The 11,818-nt window shown below is 42.6% G+C and overlaps 1 protein-coding gene across 1 annotated transcript; it reads right to left on the bottom strand.

The window, feature by feature from the left end:
- Positions 1 to 1,143: 1,143 nt before the first annotated feature.
- Positions 1,144 to 4,787, bottom strand: LOC124150217. The gene is made up of 2 exons (XM_046522157.2): positions 4,107 to 4,787; positions 1,144 to 2,277 (listed from the first exon to the last, which is right to left on the bottom strand). The coding sequence occupies exons 1-2, from the start codon at positions 4,732 to 4,734 to the stop codon at positions 1,424 to 1,426; spliced, it is 1,482 nt and encodes a 493-aa protein (XP_046378113.2). The 5' UTR covers positions 4,735 to 4,787; the 3' UTR covers positions 1,144 to 1,423.
- Positions 4,788 to 11,818: the final 7,031 nt, after the last annotated feature.

Here is an 11,818-nt window from a genome sequence, read left to right as displayed (position 1 = left end):
GCATCCTGGCCTTCAGTAAACTATAGCACTTCAGTATCATTAAGAGCATGGCAGCCTGGCCTTCAGTAAACTATTGCACTTCAGTATCATTTAGAGCACGGTAGCCTGGCCTTCAGTAAACTATTGCACTTCAGGATTATGAAGAGCATGGCAGCCTGGCCTTCAGTTAACTCTAGCACTTCAGTATCATTAAGAGCATGGCATCCTGGCCTTCAGTAAACTATAGCACTTCAGTATCATGAAGAGCGTGGCATCCTGGCCTTCAGTAAACTATTGCACTTCAGTATCATGAAGAGCATGGCAGCCCGGCCTTCAGTAAACTATTGCACTTCAGTATCATGAAGAGCATGGCATCCTGGCCTTCAGTTAACTCTAGCACTTCAGTATCACGAAGAGCATTGCATCCTGGCCTTCCGTAATCTATTGCACTTCAGTATCATGAAGAGCATGGCAGCACGGCCTTCAGTAAACTATTGCACTTCAGTGGATCATGAAATACGTCGCAGCCTGGCCTTTAATAAACGTTATTGTGATATTAAAGGTAGAATTAAAACGTGTATCCATAAAGTGCAATTATACGTGTTTGGTTCAGTACACAACATAGGCCAAAATTGTACTCCCAAAGTTTGCATTAAAAATGAACTTCTAACTTCTAACAGTAATGATTTTTCATGGACAAGTGAAATGTTTGTTTATATTAAACAGAGGCCAGATTGCCATTCACTCGATACCTCTAAGTTGCACACAGCTTCAGTGACACATCACTTCAAGTCGTAATACGTTCTAATATCGGCACGTCAAAATCGGTAGTTATATTATAAGGGTAACGCTATTTTTCAGGGCATTATCATTTGCAGAAGCCCGAGGTCTTCCATTAACTGCCCGACGAAGAAGGGCAGTTGAATGACCGAGGTATCTGCAAATGATAATGCCCTGAAAAATAGCGTTACCGTTATTATAGCTAAAATGGATGGAATTTGTTATCAAATAAAAAGAAACAACAATATCGGTTTTGAAACATTTACTGAAATCAACACGAATGTCACTGACCCACTTTTACAAATATGGAAACAAACCAGACTATTGAACGTGACGTCACGTATCCCTATCCTATGACGTCACCTAACAACGGGCGTGATAATGGCCCGTCGTCAAGTAATATGAGGGCATTATCAAGTTACAGTGGCCCGCTCATTTCTGATAACATGCGGGCGTTTTAATGATAATTCTATCCATTTAAGCTATAAGATACAATAAACTATATTTGTTCTGACTGCATATGACATCAATATGTTTTTTACAGGAAGTAGGATTCATGATATAGCATGCGGCACAATGTTCATGGGCTAACTGGATATATAAGCATTAAATTAGCTATACAAGTGTGATAAACGGTTCAAGTAGTGACCGCAACGTGTGAGTTCTATTTCTTTTTCATTTCATCGATTCTGATTGAAATGTTGTTCCCCGATAAGGGATCTGAAGACACAAACAGTGACTTGAAGTCCCCAGAATCAACTTGGGCGAAGAGACGCATGAACGGGTCACTGCCAATCCAACATGGTGTGACAACAGACAGGAGGTTTGACTCATTTCCCTCCCCTACAATCACCGTCAGTTGGGTTGACAGTTCTCCAAGCCCCATGTGCATCCTAGTCATATGGTTTCCGCTCTTCACCTTAAGTTCTAATTCGCTATCGGTAACAGCTACAGCAACAGTATCAATGTCGAGGCCAGTTGTTTCCTGTCCGTCTTCAGGACTCGTCAAGTAAAACTTGGGTTGAGCATACACTGGATGGTAAGGAAAAAGGCGAAAATGACCGTCTTGGTAGAATATCAGCATCGGTGACATTTGTCCAAAATTTGGTGCAGGAACTGAAACGATAAGGACTGAAACTTCAGCGTCCTTGCCGTCCATCACAACCCACATATTCTTTCCTCGGCCAGAAAAACCTTCAATAAGAACAGTTGGTCGTGATTCTGTAAAATCGGGTGTGGCGCTTAGGGCAAAGCTTGGATGCACAGGGGCGGTGATGGTTGTTCTATGTAGTGTAGATACATGAAGAATGTTCGTGTCTCTCGAAGTGACAAGGAATTTGGCCATCTCTTCCTGGCAGACAAACTTGGTGGCTCGGCGGAGAGAAATCACTTTAGAACCACCCTGGAATACAACAGTCTCTGATCGAACAGGAACTGCAGCTGTAGTTGTTACTGAAGACACCGTTGGAGTCATGGTTGTCGTGGTATCAGTTCTTGTAGGAGTGTTTGCTGATGTGTCTGCAATTCAAAATCAGACTAGATTATATTGTGATAAATAATGGCTACATGAAACCGTTATGAAAGTTAAGCCATATAACATATATTGTGTTCATGTAATATTGTGTTCATGTTGTAGCTGCGGGAATATTGCCTGACATATAGCGAAAGTTGACCATTGGAAAGAGTGAGTTATAAGTCTTGTGGAGAGTGTTTTGTCACTCTGATTCATTATGCATATATCTAAATATGTCTGACTGGTCACCTTTACTTCTAGCACAGGTGGGTGAATCAGTTGCAAGCAATTGGCTATTTGATGGTTATTGAACGATACCAGATTATCGATATGCCTGGCGTTTAAGTTAAACGCTCTGGTCAAATTACCTTGTACAAGTCAGCAAGAAGGGGAGCACAGGTGGTGACGGGCATGGGGATGCCTACTTCCTGCCTAAATGTCTTACCTCCCATTTTGTTATGTTATCAGTAAGGAAGTCCTCCATTTTACATACTGTTTACTCAGTAAGCTTTAGATGGCATTTTTGACAAATTGACTGGAACCTTCTGAAGATAGATATTTAATTGTATATGTGTACACCACGTTTGATAATCATGCTTCACATCAGTGTGATCAACACATTGAATCACTATCGTCGTATTAATGTACAGGAAGTACAACTGTTCTAAACATATTTAGACACGTGGAGGACAATTCCAAATTTGACGCATCAGTGACAAGAATGATGTTCGATGCAATTCCTTATTTTAACCAGTAACATCCTTTTGTTGCCGTGTTTTTTTATGTGAACAATTGATTTGGCTTTGCATGTGTTTGTCACGTGCCACCGCCAGGGCAGGATACCTTTTCGCTAAAACCTGGTATCATCTATATTTGAAAGTGATTAATAAAGACATGCTTATCATGGACTGTGTTTCTTGCAGAGATTTCTTGTGAATATGGAAAGGGTTTGTCGCTTTTATTCACTGTGATCGCAAAATCGTGTATTCAGATGACACGTAATGCACCTGCATAATGCGATATTGTAGCATTATGTACATGGAACACATGTTTATGAGTGTTAATAACATGAAATCGTTAGTAGTGCACAACACCAACACCCCATTGCTGGTCGTACGAGGTGGCTTAGCAAGATGAGACCGTAGCAGGATGTAGTGACATGCAAGATATGATCGTAGCAGGATGTTGTGACACCCAAGATAGAAGTGTAGCAGAATGTTGTGTCACGCATGATAGGACCGTAGCAGGATGTTGTGATATGCAAGATGAGACCGTATACGTAGCAGGATGTTGTGTCACGCATGATAGGACCGTAGCAGGATGTTGTGACACCCAAAATAGAACTGTAGCAGAATGTTGTGACACGCATTATAGGACAGTAGTACAACATTGTAACACGCAAGATGAGGCCGTAGCAGGATGTAGTGACAAGCAAGATGAGACCGTAGCAGGATGTTGTGACAAGCAAGATGAGACCGTAGCAGGATGTTGTGACATGCAAGGTGGAGACGGCTGCTGCTGACTTGTGGTACATAAGTCACTACTGTTATTTTTACCAAACTGACCTTGTCGAAAGTTACTATTCTTTGATAATATCTACCTAGTGAAGGACATGGTTTCAAATGTATCGATACGGATCCCGTTAAGGTTAAAAAAGGAGTCGTCGCCTCGGACATAGGCGTCACATTAAATCCTGGGATTCAGTAAGTTTCACTGCCAATAATAGCTCTTAACAAGAGCGGCGATATCTTGTGTCTAATAAAAGATTGACAGGGCCTTTGATCTCGCCTCGATAAAGCAGTAATCGAATAAGTATTTGATGCATAGAACTCACCTTTGAGACGACATGGGTGAGACGCAAACTGTGTGGTCACAGTCGGTTCTGTCTCTTTACATAGATTGTTGTCCTTAGAGACTTTGCGGCTGAACTCCAGATCCAGGTAGTCAAGCTCCACACCGTATTGGTCTGTGGAAGGAGCTCTTATGACCAAAGTCAACCTTCCAACGTCTATGGTCCATTTCTCCCCGACGGTGGAGCTTTTGTGAAATAAATTCCAATCACTGCCAAACTTCGTCTCGTTGTTCGTGATAACGCTACCGATCGTCTTTCCGTCAGCTATAAATGAGATATTGTCGCTTGGTCCATCATTTGAGTAAGCTAGATTTTTGACAGACACCATCTGTTTCCGAGTTATGCACAAGTCGATGTGTAAACTCTCTCCTTCATACAGCAACACGGTCTTCTCATTAGACGCGTTAGAACGAGGTTTTATGCGACAACTTGGATACTTTTGAGCTACTGCAATTTCATCCAACTCCAGAGTCAAGATGTCAATCCCAGCAATGCGGAAGACAAGCCACGTCAATAACAGAAATACTGTCTTCATGCACATGATCCTATTACAACTATTACTTGGACCAGTATATGGACTTTTGCATCTGTCTGGTTCTTTCCACCCCATCCTATTTCCAAGTCCTTTCTCTTATGAAGACCCTTACAACGTCGATTTAACGGCTTCTGACGGTCGGAATTCTCGTCCAATGAATTTAACTGTTTACAATATTACAAGATACAGAAAGCAGGTTGTATCCTTGTCTGTTTAAGGACACGTTGCATTACATCCTATTCAGGCATACCAAGCATCGCTTGCTTCAAGTCTATATTTCCCGCTTTCCTGCTGAAGGTGAACCGCAGATCCGGTTCACGACACCAGTCACGATTGTAGAAACTCGACATATTGAAACATTGTCTTGATGGTTCACAGCTCCTCAGATAAAAAGTATAATCCAGATAATCCACCGTATTTCTCAACAGAATTAAATTTTGACAAGTTTGGCATTTTGTACAAACGAACTCAAAGGAGTGCTTTACATTTACTTTAACTGTCAGTAAGAAACGAATGCATTTTAACTGATGGTGTGGTGGTGTGGTGTGGTGTGGTGTGGTGTGGTGCGGTGCGGTGCGGTGCGGTGCGGTGCGGTGCGGTGCGGTGCGGTGCGGTGCGGTGCGGTGCGGTGCGGTGCGGTGTGGTGTGGTGTGGTGTGGTGTGGTGTGGTGTGGTGTGGTGTGGTGTGGTGTGGTGTGGTGTGGTGTGTGGTGTGGTGTGGGGTGTTGTAGGGTGGGGTGGGGTGGGGTGGGGTGTGGTTCGGTGCGGTGATATGTGGTGTGGTGTGTGATGTGGTGTGGTGTGGTGTGGTGTGGTGTGGTGTGGTGTGGTGTGGTGTGGGGTGGGGTGGGTGTGGTTCGGTGCGGTGTGGTGTGGTGTGGTGTGGTGTGGTGTGGTGTGGGGTGGGTGTGGTTCGGTGCGGTGTGGTGTGGGGTGGGGTGGGGTGGGGTGGGATGGGATGGGATTTGGTGTGGTGTGGTGTGGTGTGGTGTGGTGTGGTGTGGTGTGATGGGATGGGATAAGATGTGATGGGGTGGGTCGAGGTGTGGAGGGGTTGGATGAGGTGTGGTGGGGTGGGGTGGGGTGGGATGTGTTGGGGTGGAGTGTGTTGGGGTGTGGTGTGGTGTGGTGTGGTGTGGTGTGGTGTGGTGTGGTGTGGTATAGCTAAAATCCAAAGGAAAACACAAACTGCTATTGCCATAAACCAAGACAGCGACATAACAATTCCGCGTTTGTAGGATGTTAGGAATTGTACAGATTCGATGTCCAGGGGGGATCTTTTCTGTTTTAGTAAGGGTACTATTTGTAATAAGGAAGGAAGGTTAGTCATATTCAGTACAGCTGAAGGTAAGAATATGCTGGCCCCTTAAGGGGTCTGTCATATAAGAAAACAGAAATTGTTTACACATGAATACTTTTCACCCATAATGCAACAGGTAGAATCAAAAATATATTTTAGACTTAAATTACCATATATGCTCTTGCATTACATTTCTAAGATTTATTCCAGTTACCGAATACAAGGTGTGCAACTCGTTTGATGAATGATAACCATATTCAACATAATAATCAAGGCGCGAACCGTTTACTTAATTTCATTGCCCTTAGAAGGCAAATATCACGACACATCATTCTCCTTCATTGTTCATGTTAGTTGATTCCATACGTTTCATAATTCATGTCTCCTCATGAAGATCCGGGATGGAATTAATCTTCATCAACCCATGCTTGCCGTGAAAGGCGACTATGCTTGACGAAAGTGGCGACTAACGGGATCGGGTGGTTAGGCTCGTTGACTCGATAGATGCATGTCATGGTATCCCAATTGCGTAGATCGATGAGCATGATGTTAATTACTGGATTGTCAGATCAAATATAATTCATGTCACCTTTAAGAAAGAGAGATATTTCTTACAGTTGGACGATTTGTGATTGATCTTAATCACATGTACAGACTGCGGTAAATGTCGAGCCTGATACTGACCGATCTGATGCACGCCATTCGAGTGAGTGAGTGAGTTGTGTTTAACGCCGCTTTTAACAGTATTCAAGATCAAGATTGCCCCATAGTTACTTACCTGCGAAACTAAGTTTCGACCTGACCACCTGATTCGAGATAACAAGATAATGCTGAACCCCTTCACACTGACACCGAGACCCTATAACATGGCTGGAAATTGTACACAGAGCACATGTTGAACGAAGGTCCAATTCCTTCCAATTTCCTTGAAGAAACGTGCCAAGTCTCCCAGTAATTAAGTCAACATTGATATCATCATCGCGTGTGACCCGCCACCCCTACTGAGAGAAGCGCCCTACAATGCTAGTGAGTGACGTCACCCGGCTATTATCGACGCAGAAGTATAAATACTTCAAATGTTCACATAGCTAGCGGGCGGGCTCCAGTCATGTGGTTACTTCGTTTACTGAAACACTCTTTCGATGGAATGGGTTCGTACCTTGTGCCACGGACGCCATCCAGCCTCTTTTGTAATTTTCTTTTTTAAAGCTTTTGCATAATAACATTTTCCAGGCAACCCACCTGTAATAGAGACGCGTGTTATTTAGTTTCATGTCCTGCATGGTTAATACTTAAATAACATTTGAAAGTGATTGAAACACTTTTTTGTTAAAAACACCTGAGCAATGAATGTATATATAATTATATATATACAAATGTTATATTTGGGATAACACTTTCTTAGTAAAGTACAAATTCTCGTATTTTTTTTTGGGGGGGGGGGGGGTGAGTCCCGTGCGGGATTCGAACCCACACTTGCCAGATTGAGGCACCTAATTGCCAGCACACAAAGTCAGGTCTAACCCACTCAGCCACCGAGGCTTCAAAAAAGTACGAGAATCTGTAACATTACTAAGAAAGTGTTATCCCAAATATAATATTTGCTACATTTGACCACTTTCTAAATGGCATTGTGTATTCAATGAATGTATAAGCTAGTTAAATCTATGCAGAAGGACTCAAAAACATTCATAAAATAATCACTAGAACCTAACGTTAAAATGATACCTTTATTACACAAAGTGTCTTTTCCTCTATTATTTCGAACAAAGACATTGCTCAAACAGTAGTACTAACAGATCTAAAGCGGGCTGTTGACTGTAATCACGTCAATGTCTTGCATTAGCACATGTCACTCACTCCCCCACTCCCTTAACTTAAACTGATTCACCCAAAACTCACTCACCCATCCAATCTTCCTCGAGCCATACTCACACACCCACAACTCACTGACGCGACCATTCACTCGCCCACTCGCCCACCCACAACTCACTCGTCTACTCGCCCACCCACAACTCACTCGACCACTCAGAGAAAGTCACGAGAAACAATATTGTTTTCATGTGGTCGTATATCGTGTGACAGTACACTCTTACTGTGAGGGGCGACCGGCAATCACGATGTCTGTCGTGGCTATTCTTGTAACATGCAAAGCGTTATCGACGGGAAGCTATAAATACCTTAAATGTCGACTCAATCAGCGGACTGGCAACAGTCATGTGGTTACTTCGTTTCAACATGAAAACTCTTTCTACCCAAGGGAAAGGGGTTCAAACCCGAGTACCACAGGCGCTATCCAGTCTTTTACTATTTATTAATTTTCTATGGTTTTACAAAATACCGCTAAGGATACTACATCTGGTTCTTCATATTAAATGTTTGGAAAGGCAACTGAGTGAATGACTCCTGAATTATAAACTGAAGTGTGGCAGTAATAGGTGGATATATGAAATAACACCCTGCTGTAGAATACGCATCCCCATGCACACCATGACATGTATGCTGGAAGCGCAAGCCTTCCAAATTTGAGACTAAGAGACTAAACTAAGTTTCGAGCTGACCACCTGACTCGAGATAACAAGCTGATGCCGAACACCTACACACTGACACCGAGACCCCATAACCTGGGTGGAAATTGTACACAGAACACATGTTGAACGAAGGTCCAATTCCTTCCAATTTTCTTAAAGAAACGTGCCAAGTCTCCCAGTAATTAAGTCAACATTGATATCATCATCGCGTGTGACCCGCCACCCCTACTGAGAGAAGCGCCCTAGAATCCTAGTGAGTGACGTCACCCGGCTATTATGTTGAGGGGAATGTCCGAGTAACTCTCCATTCCTTAAAAATAATGGAGCAGAGGCCCCGCAGGGGCCGAGGCCCATTATTTTTAAGGAATGGAGAGTTACGAGGATATTCCCCTACTTAAAACTCATCCCTACTTTTACACTTTGACAAAATATTCTGTAGTTGAAAATATTTGAAAAATTCAAATGCTGTTTCAAGATAATGTACAGTTGACAAGCAACTCTCCATTCCTGAAAAATAATGGAGCGTTCAAACAATAGAATGACGTCACAGATGTGTTTTAACGACATGGAAGTATAAATACTTCAAATGTTCACACAACTAGCGGGCGGGCTCCAGTCATGTGGTTACATCGTTCACTGAAACATTCTTAGAAAGGAATGGGTTCGTCCCTTGTCCCACGGACGCCATCCAGCCTCTTTTGTAGTTTTTCTTTTTGAAAACTTTTGCATAATGACATTTTCCAGACAACCCACCTGTAATAGAGACGCGTGTTATTTAGTTTCATGTCATGCATTGTTAATACTTAAATAACATTTGAAACAGTGTTAAGAACACCTGAGCAATGAATGTATATAACAAATGTCATATTTGGGATAACGCTTTCTTAGTAAGGTACAAATTCTCGTATTTTGGGGGGGGGGGGGGGGGGGGGGTTGAGTCCCGTGCGGGATTCGAACCCACACTTGCCAGATTGAGGCACCTAATTGCCAGCACACAAAGTCAGCGATCTAACCCACTCAGCCACCGAGGCTTTAAAAAAAAGTACGAGAATCTGTACATTACTAAGAAAGTGTTATCCCAAATATAATATTTGTTACATTTGACCACTTTCTAAATGGCAGTGTGTATTCAATGAATGTATAAACTAGTTAAATCTATGCAGGATGATGCAAAAACATTCATAAAATAATCACTAGGGCCATGGACCTATATAACGTTAAAATGCTGCCTTTATTATACAAAGTGTCTTTTCCTCTATTATTTCGAACAAAGACATTGCTCAAAGAGAAGTACTAACAGATCTGAGTCGGGCTGTTGACTGTAATCACGTCAATGTCTTGCATTAGCACATGTCACTCACTCCCCCACTCCCTTAACTTCAACGCATTCACCCAAAACTCACTCACCCGTCCAATCTTCCGCAAGCCATACTCACACACCCACAACTCACTGACGCGACCATTCACTCGCCCACTCGCCCACTCGCCCACCCAAAACTCACTCGACCACTCAGAGAAAGTCACGAGAAACAATATTGTTTTCATGTGGTCGTATATCGTGTGACAGTACACTCTTACTGTGAGGGGCGCCCGGCAATCACGATGTCTGTCGTGGCTATTCTTGTAACATACAAAGCGTTATCGACGGGAAGCTATAAATATCTTAAATGTCGACTTAATAAGCGGACTGGCAACAGTCATGTGGTTACTTCGTTTCAACATGAAAACTCTTTCTACCCAAGGGAAAGGGGTTCAAACCCCAGTACCACAGGCGCTATCCAGTCTTTTACTTTATTAATTGTCTATAGTTTTACAAAATACCACTTGGGATACTACATCTGGTCCTTCATATTAAATGTTTGGAAAGGCGACTGAGTGAATGACTCCTGAATTATAAACTGAAGTGTGGCAGTAATAGGTGGATATATGAAATAACACCCTGCTGTAGAATACTCATCCCCATGCACACCATGACATGTATGCTGGAAGCGCAAGCCTTCCAAATTTGAGACTAAGAGACTAAACTAAGTTTCGACCTGACCACCTGACTCGAGATAACAAGCTAATGCCGAACCCCTTCACACTGACACCGAGACCCTATAACCTGGGTGGAAATTGTACACAGAACACATGTTGAACGAAGGTCCAATTCCTTCCAATTTTCTTGAAGAAACGTGCCAAGTCTCCCAGTAATTAAGTCAACATTGATATCATCATCGCGTGTGACCCGCCACCCCTACTGAGAGAAGCGCCCTACAATCCTACTGAGTGACGTCAGTTCTTGCATCACGCGGCTATTCTCGACGCGGAAGTATGAATACTGCAAATGTTTACACAGCGAGCGGGCTGGCTCCAGTCATGTGGTTACTTCGTTTAATCAAACACTCTTTCAACACAAAGGAATGGGTTCGTCCCTTGTGCCACGGACGCCATCCAGCCTCTTTAGTAATTTTCTTTTGTAAGCTTTTGCATAATAACATTTGACAACCCACCTGTAATGGAGACGCGATGTTATATAGTTTCATGTCATGCATGGTTAATCCTTAAATAACATATGAAAGTGATTGAAACACTTCTTGTTAAGAACACCTGAGCAATGAATGTATAAACTAGTTAACTCTATGCAGAAGGAGGCAAAAACATCCATAAAATAATCACTGGAACCTAACTTCACTTGATGAGAAGCATGATTATCAAACGTTGTGTACACATATACAATTAAATATCTATCTTCAGAGGTTCCAGTCAATTTGTCAAAATAAAAGCAAATGCATCCTAAAGCGTACTGAGAAAACAATATGTGAAATGGAGGACTTCCTAACTGATAATAAAACAAAATGGGAGGTAAGACGTTTAGGCAGGAAGTAGGCATCCCCATGCCCGTCACCAACTGTGCTCCCCCTCTTGCTGCTTTGTACAAGGTAATTTGACCAGAGCGTTTAACTTAAACGCCAGGCATATCTATAATCTGGTACCCTTAAATAACCATCAAATAGCCAATTCACCCACCTGCGCTAGAAGTAAAGGTGACCAGTCAGACATATTTAGATAATCACTAGAACCTAACGTTAAAATACCTTTATTATACAAAGTGTATTTTCCTCTATTAAGTCACGAGAAACAATATTGTTTTCATGTGGTCGTATATCGTGTGACAGTACACTCTTACTGTGAGGGGCGCCCGGCAATCACGATGTCTGTCGTGGCTATTCTTGTAACATGCAAAGCGTTATCGACGGGAAGCTATAAATACCTTAAATATCGACTCAATCAGCGGACTGGCCACAGTCATGTGGTTACTTCGTTTCACCATGAAAACTCTTTCTAC

This window comes from Haliotis rufescens, unplaced genomic scaffold (assembly GCF_023055435.1).
Source record: "Haliotis rufescens isolate VD_foot unplaced genomic scaffold, xgHalRufe1.0.p SCAF_9, whole genome shotgun sequence".
NCBI classification, from domain to species: Eukaryota; Metazoa; Mollusca; class Gastropoda; order Lepetellida; family Haliotidae; genus Haliotis; species Haliotis rufescens.
The sequence above is the reverse complement of the archived record's forward strand: the minus strand, read 5'-3'. Positions and strand labels throughout refer to the sequence as shown.